Raw genomic sequence first — 23,059 nt, 5'->3', positions numbered from 1 at the left:
CGACCATTTTCCCGTATAAATTCAAGATTTCTTGCTGTACATAATAATGCTGTCGACGAACTTCGAAGGGCTTTTTTATATGAATTTCAATGTTTTTTAATCTTCTTTCAGCCTGAAGTATTCGAAAAGGCATCTCAGATTTAAAGAACTTGTCTAAATAGTTCTTCATTTGTTTCCGGGTGCCTTCAGATGCACTTCTTATATCATCTAATGTAAGCTTTTCTATCAAAGTTTCCGCTCTTTCTTTTACGAATCCAATCTTATCTCTATGGTACTGGGATAATTCAGACTGCTTGTGAATAGTTTTCTTAACTAATTTGCCCGCTCCATACGGTAGATACACAAGGCCAATGATTGACCCTAACGCTATTGCCGCTGGAACAATTATTGGACAACCAACTGCCAAAAAACCTTTGTTTTAGTATTTAGTTTTAAAATGTCTGGATTAATTCCCTTTTCCCTTTTTCTGAGAGTCGATTTATGCCCACTAAAATGCATATCAGCAAGATCATCGCACTTTTGAAGCAATTCAAAACACTCAGCATTAACAACATTATCGAAGAAATTTTCAATCTGCATTTTCTCGCACGTTTGAATTTGCATTCTTAATTCCTGATTTATATTCAAATAAATAATTTCGTCAATCTTTTCCTTTATTTCTTTGATATCAGTTCCGTCAGGTAAAGTCCGTACAGACTCCTTTGAGATTGAATCTATTATTTTCGATTCTTTTAAATGCATCAAGAGACGGTTCACCATGTCATCAAACACCTTCTCTGCGACACGTAACACAGATCGTTGTTTCTACAATAGAAAAACCTTATTACCCCTCCTGAAGCGTGTAACTTTCCCAATCCTACGACACGAAGTACACGAAACACGCACAAGATTCCCATAAAACACGCACACAAGGCACACGCAAAACATGTTACAAGAAATCAACACGAAACGCGTCACACGAAGCATGTTACACGAATGATCGTCTTCCCCAGAAGTTGTAATCTCTGTTGCAGGTAAATTTTGGATTCGGTCGTCGGAAGCGAAACTAATATACCGGTAATAGATTGTAGTATATTGTATATGTTTGTTCTGAATCATCCTAATATGTTGATTGCTAACATCGTACATGTAGTTCTACATTAATACGTATCATACTTAAATAAACACATAGGCGATATATGATTTTATAATGATTATAAATTTTTGATATAAAATAATATTCGTTTTTATTATACATGCTACATTACGAAAACATTTCATTGGTCTGGAAGTATAAACATATTGAAAATTCATAAAGTTGGGATAAAATATACTTAACTTCAGGTAATAAAGTATTTCTGGCTTAATATACGATACCATCTTATTTCTCTGAATTTGAAAAGAACGTAATTGTAATGTGAAAAAGAAAATGTCCATTTTTGTTGTATTTGGACAATTGAGAACACATATTCCTTTTTCCAGGAGAATTCAAATAAAACTATTTCATAATGTATTGTAAAAATATACTCTAGTTTGAATAAATGTAGCTGTTTAAAGTATTATAATACCAACTTGTCTTAAAAAAGAAAAATATTTATTTTTTTATATGAAGAGTATCCATTTTTATTATACATGGTACATTGTGAAAATTTTCATAAATCTGGAAGTATAAAAATAGATTTTTTGATAATGTTGATGTAAAATATGCTCAATTTTTAGGTAAAAAAAAACTATTTGTGACTGATCCGATATTACCACTTTCCTCTGATTATGAAATAGAAGTGTTTCCTATATGAAAAAAAAGTCTATATTTGTTGTAAATGTATCATGGAGAACACATTTTCCATGTTCATGAAGAATAAAGATGAAATTATTTCATAAAACATTAGAAAAATATACTTGATTTTAAATTATTTAGTTATTTTAACTAATGTGAGACCACCTTTATTGCCTAAAAAAAATACTGAATTTTTTTATATGAAAATTGTCAATTTTTATTATATATGATATATTGCAAAAATATATTCATAGGTCTGGGAGTATAAAAATGTTGATATTAAATAATGTTGGTGTAAAATATATTCAATATTTAGGTAATAAAGTATTTATGACTGGTGCAATAGTAATCAAGGGAACCAAGGTTATAGCGGTAATCAAAAGAATGTAATCCAGGGACAAAGACCAAACATTGAAAACAGACATACACAACAAAGAACATAAAGTAACTAAAATCATACATACAAAGTAACAAAAGTAAATGAGCAACTCGGACTCCACTAAAAACTGGGAGCATGGACCAGGTGCATCGGTAGGGTAAGCGTCCTCTGCTTTTCTAGAAACACCCGCCGAGTTGCTCATAAAAAGTCAAGTCCATCTATTGGCTCTAAACATGAAATAGAAGTAGTTTTTATAAGAAAAATGTACATTATCACTGGGAACACATTTTTCATGTTCAAGGAGAATAAAGATAAAAAAAAATCATAAATCATTGATAAAATATACACCATCTTGAAGTTATTTAGCGTTTGTAACTTATGTGAAACCATCTTATTTGCCTTAAAAGTATTATTTTTTTTTTTATATGAAAAGAGTCTATATTTATTATACATTGTACAGTGAAAAAAGATATTTTCATTGGCATGTATACATAACGTTTAAGAATATAAAACATTTTAAACGTAAAATAAGATGTCTATATATGTTTTATTTGTTTGGAAATAATGTACTTAATCTGACAAAAACAATTCCGAATTGATGTGGAAATATCAATTTTCATACGACAAATAAACATCGTTATAGTTTGTTTCATAAGCCAATATACATTGTTTGAAGTATTCCATAACAATAACAAAGTACAAATGTCTGAAACCAATTAATTTTTATCGGCAGTAATTCCTGTTAAAATACGTTCATGTCAATGAGAAAAGAACACTGACATACAGCCATACACAACAAAGAGCATAAAGTAACTAAAATCCTACATACAAAGTAACAAAAATAAATGAGCAAATCGGACTCCACTGAAATGTTGGAACAAGGACCAGGTGTACTGGTAGGGTAAGCGGCCTCTGCTTTTCTAGATACACCATCCGAGTTGCTCATAAAAAAATCAAGTCCGCGGTAGACGAAAGAGGAATGTAAAACTATGACACGATAAACAAATCAGTTTTTATGGCGCAGATGGATTAACCGTAACGATCCACGCGTTCATGATGACGACCATAAAACTTCTATAGTGATGACTTCAATTTTGTAGCAACAAAACCCTGTTTCAGAAGCCTATTTGTTACAATTCTAGCGCGATACAAACTGTCTGCGTAGTTTCCTCAAGCTATGGCATAACGTATGAGTGGTGATAGAACACTCCATACGCATGTGCTGAAGGTATATTGCCACAGATGAAAGGAAAATTCACAATTCTGAATGAAAAGTCATCACGTTTGTCATAAAGTTTGATTAATAGTTTTCCTTAACCATCGCTTTCTAAGTGTAAATCAAGATATGAGGCAGATTTCGCAGTGCTTGTAGTATCGTTTATCTCAATTCTTTGAGATTGTTTAAAGATAATACGTCATCTATATAGCGGAAACTTAAATTAAAGGATCTAGCAAAACCATATTGTTTTCTTTTGGATCAGATCTTCTTCTGTATATTTGGAAGATGATTTGGAATTATTTCTTACAAAGTATGAGGAATCTCTACCAAGACCTGTATATTTGTATCTAGGTGTATCATCTTTTGGAAAAAAACAACGATTTACAATGTTTTAAGTCGGGATACGAAGAATGCTGCACGATACACGAAGAACAAAGTACGAAGTGCAAACATGAAATGTACACGCACACTATACAAGCACACGAAACACGCTAAATTGGAATGTTACACGTTTCAGTAGGTGTAAGTAAAAGTAGTGATCTATTGAATAATTAAATGCATTGGTTGTATTGTACTTAAAAGAAAACATGAAATATCGATTTTCAGTTAACACATACTAGTTTATTCTTTAGTAAGTAACCCTTCAGTTTTTGATAGTTTGTTAAAAATAACAATTTCTATGTTATGTGTATGCCATATGATTCTTTAAAGATTATCGGTAACCTTGTATTGGTGAATTTGCCTACTGAATACTACTTTTACATAAACAATAAATTCATTTTGATATAAATTATAACAAAGTGCAGATGCATAATTGTAATGATTGATACAAATTATATAAAATTTCATTAAACGTCTTTTAAAGAGTTTGTGGATATAAAAAGGGTTCCTTTGTATGTCAGATGTTAAGCTATAAGAAAACCAGCAAAACATACCTAAGCGTCAAAAATCGGATATAACTCATAAAGCGAATCGAATAGGACATATTTCATAAATATATAAACTGAAGATCGAAAAAAAAGATATAACACAAGAACAAGCAATGGCAATATATACTCATGCTAAAAATCAGGAGTAATATTAGGTGCTCCTTAAGGATAAACATATCATACTCCGCAATACTTCATTTCAGTTTAATTGGGTCGCATTGAAATTCCTCTAGAAAACTGAATAGTGTTGCATGTACAAAATGGATATCACTGTCTCAAATAGGAGTCATAAGCAATAAACATATCATCGTGAGGAAATGTAAAACTAATGGAAAGAAAATATTTCCAATTGTAGTTGCACAGCGAAATTTGAAAATAACATTTCCCTGAAACTTTCATAAAAATCATCAACACAACTTGCATGAATGTTAGACAAACCGTAACAAGTTTTGAAAAGAAATTAACGGGCTTAAACTAAAATCCAGAAGAAGCTACCTAAAAAAGGCCTAAGGAATGCTATGAACGTTAAGCAAAGAAAAAACCATGATACAAATGGTAAGCTCCATTGTCAAGTGATCTAGGAGACAATGCTAGTAAGCGGAGCTAAGAAATGAATTCAACGTTAAATGCAGATCCACAAAAAATAATCGGTTTTTTTATCTGCCTAGCAGAATCAGAAAAAAAAAACTTCAAAGTACAACAATTTCTGAAAAATGAACTATATACAAACTTAGGTGAGTGCTAAGAAATGATGGATTTGCAGGGAAAGACGAACTTAACATTCCTGAAAAAGTCTAAAAATTGTCAACAGGAATGTGTGTTAGAACCTTTATATCCATCATAAAAGATTCAGCAAAAACATAATTCACAAGTTGAATCAAAGAAAATGAACAAGGCTTTGCTTTATAGTCAATGTTTCAAAATGATTCCATTTTAAATAGAAAAGATGCATTATATTTAAATGGGGACGTAAGTTAAACATAAAAGCATACTGAAAGTATATGAGACAAAAAGATCGTGAATAAAAATACTTAGTGAATATTAAAGCACAATACGAAAACATAGATATTTCGACCAATATTACAACAATACTTTCAAGGAATTGAATAGCAGCAGCGACCTATTTTGGGACAATTTTAGTTCTCTTATGGCAGGAGCTCAAATCCAATCATTTCACTTTGAAATCCAATAAAAAATGTTATTCAATTATTATTTTTATATTAATATCATACGTTTTATCTATGACATTATCTAAATTCATGTATAGAATGATATAGTTCAATGGAGATAAAGAGTTTTATCACAGCTAGCTGTGTGTAAACACCATTATGCAAATATAGCTTCTATTTTCATATTAAATATAAAATAAAGTATTAAATATATACGTACTACAGCAAACTCTGCTTTTACTTCTTGTAGTTTTGGTTGCAAATAGTCTTTAGTTTCTGTTCGTTCTTGTGAGGTTAGAAGGGTGTTTTTCATTTTTGACTTTTGGATTAAAAGTAGCCTTTCGATTATTTTTTTCTGCCATCTGCAATAAAATATAAGATCAGAAAATATTGTTTTTTGCACTGGACTTAATCAAAGGCTGAAACAAAAATACAAAGATGCAACTAGTTCTTGGAGAAAGTGTCCCACAGGAAAATACTTGTCCAACAGGATGTTGTACGCATGATCATGGGATACTTTTACATGGAAATATCGTCGTCATCTATAAAATACTCCTTATGGAAGAACAAATGTCATTTACAGATACTGACTCCTATTGGATACTTTTTTTTTATTTTAAATGACACTAAGGCTGATTATTGACACAAACAATTAAGAAACCATCAGAAAAATTAGATATGTTTCAGGGCAGTTAATTGAAGGCAGTTGAGCTGCATACAATAACTTATATAGTTTGATCTTTACAAATTGATAGGTAAATGGTTGTATATAAAGTCAAAAAGTACGGACGAATCAAAGTAGAAAGACTTCAAGATTCAAGTACATGGATTAAACTTCAAAAAGATCTATATACGTAATGACGACAACAGAATAAAATGCATATACAAACAGAAGATGAGGAAGACCAGTAAGCAGACTGAAAAAAATCTATAGCACTTGCAATTTAAACTACGACGAAAACCTGGAGTGACACCAAGTGCTCTGGAAGGTTTAGCAGCAGCATTTGTCACATTCCTCTTGAGTAAAATCTGGCAAGCGTCTTGCAAGTTTAGTTGTTAATCCGGTAAAACGTGAAATCGAACTTAAGATATCTCGTCTTATCTGTGAGAATCAAGTTGTGTTGGTCAATTAAATTGTGCTGACGACTGGCAAACATCTGTGATAATTTTATCAACATACTCCTTGTTTACGAAGCCAATTTACAGTCTCCTTAGTTCTATTAAGAATCACAGTTAACGGTAAATTTTGTATACTTGATTGCAGATGTGGGTATGTAGTTATTGGCATTGGAAATTTCACACTTGTCTGTATTAGGTTCGTTATAAAGAGTAATGATAGTAACCAAGATTCAATGATAATCAAAAGGATATTTTTCGAAGATTAAAGGAGATTGACATAATTGTTTTTTTTAATTTTTGGTTTATTTGATTTATTACACCTAATATATATCATAAAAACACCCCTTGTAGTCACTTTTGTCGTTTAAGTAATATAAATACAATGAAATGCCGTTGGTTCATACTTTCAGAAGTAAACGTTAATAAAATTACTGATATGTTCGTTACGTCTATTTTGACCAATGGTAATCAGTGGCGTAATGATAAATCAAACAACAGCTTATACTTTCTAAAAACTACTCACTGAGTTGATTTTGGAAAGTTTTGTCTATTGTTTGTACCCATTGATTCGTAAAAAAGAATCCACTGTTAGAACAATAGGTTGACACCTCAACAATGGTTTAATGGATGATAAATTGAATCAAAGTCGACGATGACCCAAACCATACGAATTGTAATTAGCCATGTGGTCAGGTGACCGTGCTACGTCATTGGTTCTCAGTTCATAGATCGAGTGATTGAAATGCGTGAGGCTTCTGTACTTTTACTTGATTTCTACAAATGAGAGTGAAAATATTGCAAGTTTTGGTTTGTCAGCGAATATATACTTACAGTATCAATTTAAAAAACTTCGACAAGAAAATGATAAATGATGACAGAACTATTTAACTTTCACATGTGTGAAGACTAGACTCTACAGAGAGACGACACCACTTCTTTTCGAAGATAACATAAACATATTTCATTATGTTCTGTCATGTTCGATTGAACTTTTTACATAAAGTAAATTAAATTCAAATTCTACGAATTGAACTGTTCCGATCTTCAATGAAAATATTGATTTCACCATTTTTTTACTGAACGTTACTCTTGACAAGTGTACCAGTACCCTGCAAGTACACCTATAGGATAATACGAATATGATTATTTTGTATTGGTTTTTGACAATTCTATTTGAGAACCCATATATGTTTCGAGCGAAAGCTTTCTCGTGTAATCCAAATCTGCTTTGCTGAAATTGAGTATTTTAACTGACCTATAAAAAATATTTTTCGTACCAGAAAAGCCCCCCCATTAAACTCACCTAGGGTCGCCTATTATAAATTGGGTATTGTGTTAAATTCACCATGTAAATAGTCTTGTTTCAAAATTTTTAAAACAAAAGAAATGCAATTTTATTTCAATTTTCGTAGTGATACACCTGCTTCGACATCTGTGTCACGAGGCGCCAAACCATGTAAGATAAAAGAAGCCGCCCACACTTCTCTTGGCCATAATATTAAGTCTACCGGGCTTGTTAATTGATATGACCCAGCTGCAAAGAAAGAACAACACACAGAGTGTCACTGTTTTATTTGCATCCTTCTGTACAAGTCCTAAAAATAGTGTTCAAAGTTGTTGTGTTTTCGCCACGCGAGAAGAACTTTAGTCTTCTTACTTTCTAAACACGATTATCGGACTCATGCAAAGATCATTGGACCACTCTGCATTGTATATACAAGGTATTTTTGAAGATTTAATAATTTTTTTCAGGCACGTGTATACATTTTCTATGCACCTCAATGGAGATTGCGAACCAATGACGTTTACGTCACAGGCAAATGTGCCACACATGAGAATCATATGGTTTGCATCATATGATTATCATATGAATTGAGCACCACATGGTAATCATATGTTTCGGTTCACATATGATAATCGCATGATTATCATATAATAATCATATGTTTTTCATAAACATATGATTGTCATATGTTTTCAAGCTAAAATTAACATATGATAATCATATGTTGAATATCATGTGATTTTCATATGATTACCATATGATTATCATATGAATCGAGCATCATATGGTTATCATATGTGGCACATTTGCCTGTGTATAGCACTTCCATATATGATAAGTGGGTGTTACTTCCGATTTTCATTTATGTATATTAATTAGGTCGTCGTGATAACACAAATAATCATTCTAACTTTATTTAGCGCTAACCTAATGAAAAAAAGTTTGTTATACTCGTATCGAAACATACTCTAGTTTTTAAAAATAAAAATGTTTAAAAAAAAGAAATATTTGGGTCATGTCGCCTTTAAGACTAGAGGGTACAAAACGCCTGCAAAGATTCGTCAAACTTTGGCATAAGTATGAGTTGTGATATGACAAGTAGGTGCTGAAGGAATGTTGCTACAAACGAGATGAGAAGTCTTCACGACTGTCGTAAAATTCGGTTTTTTGTTTTTTTTTCTTTTCTTTTCAATCGTAGAGTAGGTCAAGGTATTAGACTATCGCTATAGTGTCTGAAGGGTCATGTTCTTTTAGGGTTGATGCGATGTATAATATTCTCGAAACTAAGATTCTTAAAGGTAACAAGACATCGAGCGGAAACTTAGATCACATAAGCTGGCTGAATGATGTTTCTTCTAATGAATAAGATCAGTTATGAACCTTATTAGAGCTATGAATAGGTAAGAGGGTAGCGGAGCAAAATTTGTTCCGATAAGATGCCTACCGTCTATTGTCAAAGACATGCACCACATTGGACAACAATGTTGTTGATATAAAATTTCAGCATCTTCTTCGGTTTATCAATGAATGATTTGAAATAGTATTTTTACAGGTATTGAAAACCTGTACTTGTATCGAAGTTTTTATAACCGTGTATTGTCCTTTTGAATAGAAATTTTAACTAAGTATTGGGAAAAGTGGTATAAATAGTTGAACAATATCATTGGTCTTGATGCTAATATATTTCGAAAATAATCTAGAACTCAAGATTTCGAGAGGATTTTTCCAATCTCAAAGGATCCACATTGAATAGATACCACATCAATATAAAATGCAAATTTGCTATATAGCATATCAGTCTGTGTAATTGAAATTTAAATCAGATTGATAAACACGCATTCCTTATCATTATTTAGACAAATAAAATGTTGTCAAATGTCAGTCTACTTCAGGAATACTTTTTTGTTATGTGTTTAATTATTTTGACGTTATGATTAGGCACGATTTTTAATTCAAAATATTAAACTCAAATATGTCTGTGAGCATTAATATGCCTGCTTGGTCAACATTGAAACATATGAAACAGCCAAGCCGAATTATAAATACGTAATAAAATATATTCATTTATACATCTTTTCTTTTTATACAACATTATCAGACATTCTAATATGACGTGCTACAAAGCTCTTTAGACCACAGCCATGACCAACATTTCGTGCAACACATGGGCTGCGGCTGTTCATAAATATGACGGAACTAGTCATATCAAAATAGATATAAATTACGAAAACTCCATTTTATCATTGGGTTACCACTTGATGACAATTCATGACGTTATTTAAACCCTCGCTATCGCCCGGTGTAAAAGAATGCACCATAACTGGAGTTTCAGTGAAGTATTTCTTAATTACATTAGCAATATTGTATCTTTACTAAAAAATTAAACATGTAATAAGGTAATAGTAATAGGCCTAGCAATCAAATTTATGCAACATCAGTAAAATTGATACATTCGATTTGTCTCGGGCATTTTTGGTATGGCGTAAAGAAAAAAAAACGATCTTTAACAAGAAACAGACAGTACAAAAAATGAACGGTTCAATACAGCATTTGCATTTATGTTGGTTAGTATTGTCTAAAGCATTAACATTTACCAATATAAATATATTGTCCTTTTTGAAATAATATAGTAATAAATAATGAAGACACCCTCATATTCTTGTATTAGTACAATACATTCATTTTCTTTCTTATTGAATCCATCAAAACTTCATATTTGTATACTTCAAGTAGTGTATTATACATCTTACTCTGAAATTATTTCTCCGGTCAATCATTTAGATTTAAAATTACCAAATCAACATATCGGTTCTTTCTGAAAAATGTTTATACCTCCGTGCAAAATACAAGAATATACTATATTTTCATTTACTCTTCTGTCGAAATAAAATTTCAAATATATATTGCTATGTGATAAACATTAAAATTAAATAGCTTTATAAAAATGATTCACATACTCAAAGTGACGACGGTATTTTTCTGTTATTGTTTTCGGCGTCATTTCTCCGATGGTGTTAAGAATTTTGTCGAAATGGTGCGAAATGTTTTTTCCTTCATTACAACTTTCCATTTCCTACAAGAATATTAAATTGTAAACTGTAAACAATGTAACAACTTGATACCCGCACTACCCCGTTTGATATAATACACCTTTTTATCTCCATTTTGATTTGGATCACAATCTACGAGAGAATAAGACCATGTAATGAAGATTCTGTCAAAGTTTAATTCAATGTCCCCATATTCACAAATGACAAAGTCCATAGTTTGCTATATGAAAGAGTAATCAAGGGAACCAAGGTTATATCAGTAATCAAAAGAATGTAATCCAGGGACAAAGACCAGAAACCCTCAAATTGGATTAAAATCTGAAATAGATGATGCACAGTGGGAATATATAATAAAGATTATGTGAAAGTTTCATTCAATTCCAGTTAATGGTTAAAGAGGAATAACAGATAACTGATGGGCTGCCTGTGTAACGGAAGGGAGGACGTACGGACAAAGGACGGACGTACATGTACACACCTATCATTCAATACCACCACTTTGCCAGTGGGGATATATAGAAGGTACAAGACAAAGATTTAATAAAATAAGCTGTATAAAAAATAACACATAGAAATACATTAATGTAGTCCTTTAAATCACAGTCTTAGCCACTGCCTTCAACTTCACGTTTCCTACAAATATTTTGACTTACGTTTTGTAAGTAATTACGTAAGTAAATGCTAGATCATGATTTTAAGTTGATATGGTATCACAAAATTACTTACTTTGAGTACACTAAGTTTAAACAGCTTTTTTGGGTCAAACCTCATCCATTTATCTGTTAGAATTGACTTTACAGTCGCGAACACATCATTAGGATCTTCATGGATTTGGTCCCATTTATTACAAACAAAAATTGCTCTTTCTGAGTCGAAAAGGGCTACATCTTTCCTGTCATAGTACTGTGCAAACGCGTCCTGAATTTGCAGAATCTGTTGAATATTTATAACAGGTTTAAATAGTTAATACATTATCAGTCATAAATATAATCTTTAATTTAATTGTTTTTATCAGAGATCACATGTCATATATTAACAGAACAGGAATACTGAGGACTTTCAAAGTTTCAACAAAATATCTTCCAGTGAGTTTTAAAATTTCTTATGTTTTGATATGCAAAACACCAAATACCGTTTAAAATATAAAGAATTGAGATTTTGATACATTTTTCGCTTGAATTGGAAAAATTGATCCTCGTATAAGAAAACACAATTTCCATTTTCTCAACTATAAAGCCGACCGCCGAGCATATTGTTTTATATTTACATTATTAAGGTTATGTGTAATCAAAGAGTAATTAGTACACATTCAATGTATTAGCAACAACGCACCACTATCAATACTAAGAAAATACTTCACTAATGGATACCATGTTCAACTTAGTATTATTATCCTTTTATTGATTTTGAGAAAAAAACCTCCTTTACCCAAACCTAAACAGGCCGCCTATTTTCTTTCTAAAATAAATCATCACAATCCGTAAAACGCTTGGGGAGAGTTGCTCTGATGATTCTTACTTTGGGAAACCCTTAACTAGAATAGACGCCAGTGCATTTTCTACCATGTTGATATATACATAATAGTTTATTAATCTATACTGTTTCAGTCGAATGCTCTTGAGTAGTAAGGATAGAGTTGCTTTTTCAATTATTGATATAAGCTACCATTTAGGGGCAACGCCCTTGGATATAATAGTTTACAACATATTTTATAGTTGCATGTATATCTATATACCAATTCATTCTGATTCTATGTTGTATGCATTAAACAATATTATTCTTGTTTTGTTATCTGCTAGTAAAGGATTTTTACATGTATCACTTTCAACATCTATGAAATTATGAATGGTCAATGTCTACTAAAAGAAAACCTGTCTAGCTACAAGAAAGGCACTACAGGCAATAATAAGTCAAATTATTAGTCTCTGCATACATTTGTTTTTTTTTTCTCATTTAAGTGTCAAACATTGTTCCAGTGCGACAAAGCCCAGCATTACATGCTTACCCCTTCGATACCAACTGATGTCATGCGTTTCGGGAGTTTAATTGTCAGCGGCATCTGTTTATGTTTTGTTTTGTCTTGATTTCCTTATCTCCAGTATTTATATTTGTAATTTTATGTTTTTTCTGTTTGTTTTGTGTATGTTGATTGTCTGTTTCTGTTTACCTGTTATGTATGTTTGATGTCCCTGAACCATTCTTCTATTTTGACGACTTCGATACATTATTGTTAATGCCATTTTATGTTATATATTTTGTTGCTGAATTTCATCAAACCTGATGTTGCAGACAATTGTCAACATGCCAGCCAAGAACAGCAACAAATTTGGTAAGACGCTAAGTTAGTGATTTGATATCACAAATTTGATACAGGAAATACAGGTAAGCAAATAAACTTTTGAAACCTTCAAAACGAGTTCCTGTGCTATTTGAAATAGGAAGTGGTTATACCGTCTATAATAGAAATTTTAGTTTTCATTTTATCACCACTTTCAGCAGGCATGTTTGCATTTCGGATTTTTAAGTGTCTAATCCAGCACAGATACCTCTTAAATATGGAAAGAAGACCTATATCATAATTTTAAACCTGTTCACTAATAACACTGCATGTAGTCAATTACTTGAATAAATTTGCGATAAAATGTTTTCCAGAGGGACGTGAATTTTGTGAACTAGCTCATTTAAATCAGATTTAAAAGTCTGTCTAGTACATAAAAGGGTTTGTTACCCGATTGAATGTTTCAGTTATCAAATTTATCTAAAATTGCTATCAAAGTACAGAGTATCAATCAAGGTATTTCACGTTGCCTTTGCTGTTAAAAAATACCACCAGAGGATATCCAAATCAGAGCGTATGACAAATGTATTTACCCTTTTCCCGAAAATCCCTTTTTGTTACATGTTTTATCGATAGATTTTTCCCCATTGTTTTATAGAACAATACTTTTTTTACAGATATCATATAGAAAGATATGAATATAATATCGTGGCTCTGTATGATTTGAATGTTACCTAAATAAACATATTGTAAACGTGTTGATCAGACTTGTATGTAGGGAGACAAGCTGTGATTAGTCTTAGACATAAAGTATCAAACATCCGATACATCTTAAATAATTGATTTAGCATTCAATCACAATCAAGCATTCTGTATCTCATTGTGAAACCAGAAAGGACAAGAGCAAAGAAGCCTTTTCAATATTTATAAATACGCTTTGCTTTCTAGTTGACTGTTATTCTATGATTTTAATGAAACTGTAGTATGAAATATAGGATTGTCTCTGATTTATGGATAGAAAGCGCCGTAAATAAGTGGCGTCAGTATTTTTCAGGCAGTAAAATAGCAAGAAAATCGGACTGATCAGTATGTTTATGAACGTACAGTGTCATAAAATGTGAAACCTAATTAATACACGGTTATTCGACTTTAACTAGCGAATCTTTTACTGCGTTACACAACCAACTTTCGTCATTACTGACAGACAACTTACTATGTTGCTTCTCATTTATTTTTATTCGACGCGAAAACGACCAATTAAAAATTTCCGTAAACATTTCAGACTTGAGCAATATTCCTTGATGTTTGCAAAATACTCCACGTTTTTTAATTATTATTATATTATACAAAACATAGCCAGGGAATAATTTCGCTCTAAAGAGACAAAAAAATTACCGACTTGAGTTGTGCGAAATTTCGTTATCTCAAAACGGTTTGAGACAAAACACACTTTCTGTTAAAAAACAAACTGGGTGAATAAAATTAAGATTTGGAGATCGATCATATCTTACCAATATGTGTTTAAACATGCATAACTGATTTGTTTACACAGTGACCTACATTTTATACCCGGTCGTGACGTAGCAATGGCCATATTGATGCGTCATAATCATGCAATTGTTAAATGAAGGAACTTACATAAAAAAGTAATCGCAAATTCTCAAAGAGAGAGAGAGAAAAACGACCACAAGCTTTTCTCGTGCAAGATAGGGAAATCTCAGACCCCAGGGGTAAAATACAATAGTCCTCGAACTCGACAGAACCTCGTTTGAAAATTCTTCCCTCTGGTATCTGAGATTTTCTTATCCTGCACTCGCATGGGATTTAGATTCTCAATATCTTGCACGTATACGTCCGCTTGTAAGTTGATCATGTTGATGAATAAGAAATCTGTTAGCGATGGCTCACTAGCAATATCAGCGTTTTTTACCACTATTAAAGGGATTATTAACAAAGGCCTCAGTAAACAAGAAGTTGTTGTCGATTTCTTCCGAAAAAATAAAATCCCATCATATGGCATTTCTACAGAAAAAAAAACTGTAATGTAATTTCAAGCCACTGTGAAAAGTAGTTGCTGAGAAAATTGTGACAAAAATTTCAGCTTTCAAAAATAAATGGTATTCGGTAAACAGGAAATTGTTGAATTTTTCCGACGATGAATCCTTTCTTATGGCATACCTATAGGAATAAGAATAATGTGATTATTCCCGGAAACCCGGACAAGGGTAAGTATATCATCTATTCCTCAGAGCGCGGGAATAAAAATCAGTTCAGAAGACAAAAGTGTGAGTATTGTGAAGAGAGATAAACTTACCATCTACGTACTATGTCGTTTTTTCCCCCAGTTTAATTTGCTTCTTTTCTTTAATCAACAATTACAGTAAGTTATTCCAGAAAAAGAGTACATGGTTTTTGAACAAAAATGTATTTGAGTAGTATATAGAGGCTTTATGTCTTTCCATGTTTTAAGATTTAGATGAAATTCTTAAAAATTCTCAATTCTCAATTCTCCTTGAATGTGCCAAATACATGAAAAATACTCTGTTAATACATATGAGTATTGAGCATTTGGAAACCTGAACGTTTTTTAACTTACGTTAACATATTTTGATTGATGATGATCGGTTAATTTAAGATTTTATTTTCAGTAGCAGTTGTTGTTGAAAGTACATGTAGTCGAATCATGTATACGAAGACATATACGAAATGTCTAACATACTGAAAATTTCTGCATATAGAGCTTTAGGATTTTAAATGAAATTTTCCAAACGTACCCTGTCACTCTGTACTCCACCAGCATTTGGAGTATTTAGGATGTAAATAAAAGCTAGAGCTTCGGGTAGATATTTGTAAATCTTTTCCGTTAGTTTAGGGTTGTCTGGACCAAATCCCGGGGTGTCAACAATCGTAATCCTTTCCTACAAGAAATAATGCCCGTAAATTATATCATATAGGGATGTAAGTATCTAATAATATTATTTGCCAAGAGAAGAACATATTGTTCAGATACAAAATAGCCTTTATGTAAACTAATTCTGAATGTTAAAGAAATTGTATATAAAAACCAGTGTTAGATATGTGTTATACTTCTTTAAAATGAGGGTTACTGTAAACCATTCGCTATTTTCAAGGGGGATGGTGCAGAAAAGTGCGAAAAATTGTACAAGCAAAATCATTTTTAACACTATATAAATGCTTTATAATCAGATTTTGAAAACACAAAAAGAAATGATGCCTGCGAATATATTTAATTGACATAATTCGGAAAAAATAAATTCATTTACAGTATGTGTTGCGATACATAAATTATTAGTTTATGTGATGTAATCACTGTTTAAACAACTCGACGGGTTTTCCTAGAAAGCAAAAGATGCATACCCTTTTGATGTATCTTTCCCTTACTTCAAGTTTAAGCATAAGGCAAACATACAATTAAACCATTGTAACAAGCAATTGTTTTAAGTGGGAAACGTTTTGTTCAAGTAATCTCCAGATATATTGCTACATGTTTACAATGGACCAACGGACCCAAGAACCGGCGGACATCATAATTCACAATTCCATCCTTGTATAAAACGCATAACTCCGATTGATCGTGTTCTATAATGACGACAATTTTATTTCGTTTGTCACACTCTTCTTCTTTAGTTTACTGGACTTGATGCTAGCATAAAAGTTGTTATTAAACAAGCAACCAACGCTGAACTAACTAAATTCCAATTTTGAAGAGTCCAAATTCATTTATTATTTTTTTTGTTTCTTCTTCGTTTTCGTACATATTCCGTATTATGTTGCAGATTGTTTTAGATTTTTTTCTTTGCTTCATTATAACCTTCGAGTTTTGGATTTAGTTACATCTGTACAACTTAATCTAATCTATTAAGCGTTTACTTGTGGTTATGTTTGGTGTGTACGCGACTGTAACTTCCGTGTTGACAACAAGACAAAACAAAACAAAATAAAGCTTCTTATATATAAGCTCTCATAGAATTGTTACCGCGGACTGGACTTTTTATGAGCAACTCGGCGGGTGTTTCTAGAAAAACAGAGGACGCTTACCTTGCCGGTGCACCTGATCCATGCTTCCAGTTTTTAGTGGAGTTCGAGTTGCTCGTTTGCTTTTGTTGCTTTGTGTGTATGATTTTAGTTGCCTTATTTTCTGTGTTGTGTATGTCTGTTTTCCATGTCTGTTCCTTGTCCCTGGTTTGCATTCTTGTGATTACCGTTTTAACATTGGTTCCCTTGATTGCTCTTTCAAAGGGAATGAATGACGCAAGTATCAATATATTTCCAAATGGCAATGATAAAAACATTTAAATATAACACAGGTGAGCAGATTTTCAATTCGAATTTGACAAAGTTGAAGAAAACAAGTACTTAAGTTTAAATAATACAAACTTTAAAACTTGAAAAAGTTTTTTAAAAAAATATTTACCTCTCCAAACACTGGAATCGGCCAATAGATATCCACAAAATCATAATCTTTGTCTGATTCTTCGGCAGATTTATTGGGTGTTTCTGTTGTCGGGCTTCTGATGCTTATGCTTATGCGTCTTTTGAGAATTTCTTCAACGGTATCGTCATTTTCAATTGACAATTCTTCTGTTTGATTATTTTGGTCAGTAAAAATAATCCTTTTATTTTTACTGTTGTGAATTCTACACACATAAGACGTACATGCAAGTGGAGATTGGGGAAGTATCTTGACACCAAGAAGCAAATTTACAAAACTACTCTTCCCAGCGCTTGTTTCTCCTTAAAGCGGAAAACAGAAAATTCTTATAAATCAAAAGCTTTAAATCGGCGCATTCTTGACAGTCATAGAATGCCATTGGTTCTTGGAAATTGTGTTTGTTTGACCGTCGAGGTATATATGACCCTTTAACTTGATATTTTTACGATTAAATAGTTATTAAATTTGCATCCAAAGCCCCTAAGTATTAAGAATTGTCAAATTAATTCAGGACAAAAAACGAATAAGAAAATCACTGGTTGAAATGTTTTAAATTTGTTCGTCAGGGGTTTTCAAACACAATTCAACGCTCGAGCCATCTATGAACGGCTTATGCAAGATACAGTAGGCAATTTACACCTTCAAGTCTGCTGCATTTTCATAGACAATGTTATTATTATGGACGTTCTTATGAGGAACAGCTAGAAAAACTGAACCTGGTATCCAACAAACCTAGGGAGGGAATCTAAAATTTTCAGCAAACAAATGTTATTTCAGTCATAAAGTTAAGTACTGTGGACATGTTTCAGAATCTTGGGTAGTAACAGATCCTGAGAAAGTGACAAAGGTTAACAGGAAGCCAAATCCCACATCATCCATTGGTTTTCCTGGGATACAATAGACACTTTATCTTAAATATCTATATGCTAGACTAGTGACAAAACTGATGCTTCAAACAAAGGAGAAACCAGAAAATCAAAACTCATTGAAACGGGAAAAAGAACAAAATACAGCATTTAATAGACTTCACGACAACTACTGCAATTTGACCGTATTTGGACTACTCAAAACATTTTACAACAACGATGCCAGTTCGTTAGAGTTTGTCAGTTTTGTATCAAAAGATGGTTGACAGTTGAATAAACCATACTAAAACAGTTCGGAAGCAGACAGTTAGCCAAATCTGAAGAACACTATCCTTCTACAACAAGTAACAAGTTTGAATTTTGGAACTTAATAGACAAGTTTCATAATAAGGTATTCAATGTCATGACAGAGAGTAACACACCGGTCATCGTTGATTTAAAGCCTTAGCGGCTTGCGAATTTGAAAATTCTGTACCAACTAAATAAGTAAATTCTATGCTGGTGCTGATTCCATGTCACGTCTTCCAACAATAAAAGTACAGTCATAACAATCTATCTAAAACTCCATTCAACATTTTCTTGGGGATGCAGTAGCTATATATAGTTAAGATTTCAAGAATCGACTAGTACAGTGCTATTCCCAAAGATGTCATTTGGCCAATGACCTATAAGCTCAAATATATGTCAAACTAAATCAAAGCAGGAAAACGTCCGAAGGAAGGCCAATTTCCAATATATCTCAATAAAACAGCGTGACCAATTAAATTTGATAAACAACATACCTTACAAAAAAACCGGTGTAAATAGAAAAGAAAATTTTGGGTCGTTCTGCCCACCAAACATGTACAATAGTACTAGGTTTGCTTCAAAATAAGATGGGTCATCAAGCAGGTAGAGATAGAAACAGATGTCTAGTCAGGGATAGATTCTACCAGTCTTAAACTAAAGAAGACACTACTTGTTTACACTAGTTTTTGCACCTTCATGAACTGATTTGTATATAGACTACCTCTCACTAAAACCATCAAAAAGGGCAATAAGATATGTAAGTGACAAGATCATTTTCCGACCACCGAATGAGTAATGGTATGATAAAGCGTTCAACAGAACCTTGGTAAAAATATTTTGAACTTTGGAACCGGTCGAATTTACAATAAATCTCAACTAAAAAATTAATCGTAAGTTGTGAGGTCATTATACTTTGGTATTTTATGACGTTATAACTTACGACTTATTTTACAGTTACGAATTTTTTTTTATCTACAGAAAGAACTAAGTGGAAAATTTTTCTACTTCTACTACTCAAGCCGATGTCACTGCAATAACAACTAAAACCAAGGCATGTTACAAAGATGTAAACCCGAAATGACTTTGACATTTGAAGGAGGGCGAGAAAGTAAACTTTAAACATGAAATAAAACAGCATATAAATTCTTAAACGATAAGAATATCTGAATATTGAATTATTACTGATTTTTTGTCGATACCGTTGTTCAGAATAGAACGAAAAATGAATCACAAACGATAAATAAACAATGGATAAATCGCCCGGAAACTTATGTAAGCCAATGTCTATTGAGCAATGTTGTTATGAACCGCACTCTTTGGTTGTATATGTACGATTCATCCACTATAGAATTATTTATATGTCTATAATACTAGCCATACGTTTTTCAAAGTCAGAACTGTTCGGCTCACTTGAATCTGCCTCCGGCCGTAGAAACGATACTGCAAACATTTTTCCAACTAAACTGTTAATTGGTGGATCTTAACGATCGGTCTGGTAGCCTGAAATTTCTGTTCATTTTTGCCGGAAGTACGATAAAGTATTAGCAAGAGTTTCGTATTCGGACTTCCATAAATTCAAGGAATAATTAATATTTTTTATTCTATTGGTTTATTTAGCTCGATTATACCTTCAATATATGTATAGCAATGTCGACATACGTTAAAGAATAATCAAGGGAACCAAGATTCTAGCGGAAATCAAAATAATGAAATCCAGGGAAAAGACCAGACATGGAAAACAGATACACACAACAAAGAACATAAATTAACCAACAAAGTATGTATACAACAGCATAAGTAAATGGGCAACTCGGACTCCACTGAAAACTGGGAGCATGGACAAGGTGCACAGGTATGGTAAGCGTCCTAAAAATGACTTAAATCTTGTAGCAACATAAAACTGTTCCAGAAGCCTAACTGTAAGAAGTCTAGTGCGGTACAAAACGTCGTTACTACAAGCTCTTGCATAACGTATGAGTTGTGATATGAAAATTTCATACGCAGGTGCTGAAGGGATCTGGCCACCACAGATGAAAGAAAATTTGACATTATGGAATGAAAAGTCATCACATTTGTAGTATAAAGGTTTGGGCACTATAATCGTTCAATTTTCCAAGTTATTTTTAAGTTACATCTCTACGGTAACTTGAAAATATTCGAGAATCATTTTAGACTTGTTTTGGCAAAGCCTTTAGGTCGCTCCTAAATTCCGGCATACCCGTATGAGTATTTATAGATGAACTTTCTATTTGGAAGTGTTTCATTCGTAGTTTCTGATTCACACGACCTACAATTTCCACTGAACCTGCTTCAAATTCTATTGCGTTGTCGGACACGATTTATAATGGCAGATTTCCGATAAGTAATGTTAAAAACGCAAAAGTAAATGATTTTTCGCTCAAATTCGGAAGTTTTTCTAAATGAACAGCTTTGCTTGACGCGCATATTGAAAGGTACATGTTAATTTTTTGTAAATAACCGTTACATGTATTGGTTCGCGTGACAAAATTCTGGAATTTCTTAAGAGTTCGTTTGCATTACAGAAAAGCAAAAGCAGTTAAAAATATGAACTATTTTGAAATTATGATATTGTGAGAATTTACTTCCGAAGATTTATAAAACTCAAACGGACTATATACAAAAATGTATTGCTATAGTGATAAATGATTGAAAAATGTCGGACTAATACAATATTTGATATAACAACCTACCTGTAATAACAATAGGACAACACTCTGACTTCAATTTCTTTATAGAATTTTCTATGGTATTTTTTATATCAATCTGAAGAGTGGATTCGATTTCCTCCCTGATATCTGGCAGTTTGTCGAGTGTACTCAATAACAAATTGTAGATACGAGGTAGTTCTATTTGCGCCTTCTTCTCAAACTCTGACACCTTCTTAAAAGTCATCGCGACTTGTCTCTTTTAAGATGAAAATTAAAACAAGCTTTTCAGAAAGATAAAGTAATAGGCTTAAGCGTTAATATAACTGGCGTATAAATAAATAGACCCTGTTACAACAATGCAAACGCTAAGCTAAGTACTTCCTTATTTTCGCATAAATGGAATTGATAATGATATCGGAGAGGCTCAAAACGTTTGTGCAAATTCGGTTTTACTTCTTTGTGTAGGGCATAGAATTATTATTTTTATATTCTTAAATGCTAATGATATTGGTAAAAGAAATAAAACGTTTCAAAAACAAGAATTTTAATTAAGCATACCTCTTTTAATAAAACATGATAGCAATACATACATATACCTTGTCATTTAGCGATATTCAAAATACTTCATAGTTTTATAGTTTGTTCAAGGTCATAGGCGATTAGTGTTGATATACATTTCGTTACTATTAATTATTCTAGATTAAATGTAAATTCCACAGACGAGAATCCAATATATTGACAAAAAGTGATATTGACGTGGATAGGTCATATCATGGGATCTAACCAATACTTCAATACTTACTGCAACAGTTTTAACTTTTGAGGATTGACCAAGCACGCTTTCTCTTTTCTATACAAAGAAATGTATTAAAGATATGATTAGTATGTGAGAAAATATGAAATGTGAACAAAAAAAAGTTCTTTAAACCATTCTAAAATTGATTTACACTTTAGATTGACAAACAAATCAGCCAAGTACCATCCTTAAAGCAATTCAACAATTCTTAGAGTTAATTAGTAATAATGTCCAAAATATTTGTATTGTTCAATTAAATAATGTGGGGTCTCTAATCAGATATTTACATATAGTTTCTCCTTCAGTCTCGAGGGGATTACAGGATATCGCCACTCGAGATGGTTAAATTGTAGATTTTAAACCACAAGCTTTAGCGAGTGGGTTAAAATCTAAAATTTAACTATCGAGAGTGGAGAAATTCTTTTAATCCCCGAGAGAAATTAGGGAGAATCAGTTTCTCCCATGAACAAAACCCTACAAAATAAATTAAACAACACCCTAAATTCTCCCAACATCAATTACGTCATCAAGGACCTCCCCTTCAGGCATCAAGTCAATGCATCATTGATATCACTACCATTATGTTTAGTTGATACACTGCCAACTAATCTTACTCAAATATGAATACCATTCGTAAATCAGCAAGTATTTAATTGATCAACAATATGAATAACAACTGTAAACATAGTAAACATGGTAAGCGTAGGAGTCTTCATGCGACATTTTAATTTCCCGACACATGGCGGTAAATTACATTTTTAATCACTCGCTCTTGTGGTGTGAATGAAGCCTATGAATGGGAG

General features: G+C 32.3%; 1 protein-coding gene across 1 annotated transcript in view; it reads right to left on the bottom strand.

Annotated features, from left to right (window-relative positions):
* Window positions 1–164: 164 nt before the first annotated feature.
* LOC148614941 (uncharacterized) overlaps window positions 165–23,059 on the bottom strand; it is a 55,240-nt gene continuing 32,345 nt past the window's right edge. Inside the window, exons 15-22 of the mRNA XM_088590480.1 lie at window positions 22,263–22,310; window positions 21,503–21,716; window positions 17,620–17,939; window positions 15,959–16,102; window positions 11,633–11,839; window positions 10,814–10,929; window positions 5,673–5,814; window positions 165–804 (exon numbers count right to left, since the gene is read on the bottom strand). Coding sequence (XP_088446606.1) covers window positions 385–804; window positions 5,673–5,814; window positions 10,814–10,929; window positions 11,633–11,839; window positions 15,959–16,102; window positions 17,620–17,939; window positions 21,503–21,716; window positions 22,263–22,310 — 1,611 coding nt within the window. The 3' untranslated portion in view covers window positions 165–384. The remainder of the gene's footprint in view (window positions 805–5,672; window positions 5,815–10,813; window positions 10,930–11,632; window positions 11,840–15,958; window positions 16,103–17,619; window positions 17,940–21,502; window positions 21,717–22,262; window positions 22,311–23,059) is intronic.

The sequence above is a fragment of the Perna viridis genome, chromosome 6 (genome assembly GCF_037379345.1).
Source record: "Perna viridis isolate PV_CMFRI_1.1 ecotype Kerala chromosome 6, ASM3737934v1, whole genome shotgun sequence".
Classification (NCBI taxonomy): Eukaryota; Metazoa; Mollusca; class Bivalvia; order Mytilida; family Mytilidae; genus Perna; species Perna viridis.
Note: the sequence above shows the minus strand (reverse complement) of the source record. Positions and strands in the feature narration are given on the sequence as shown.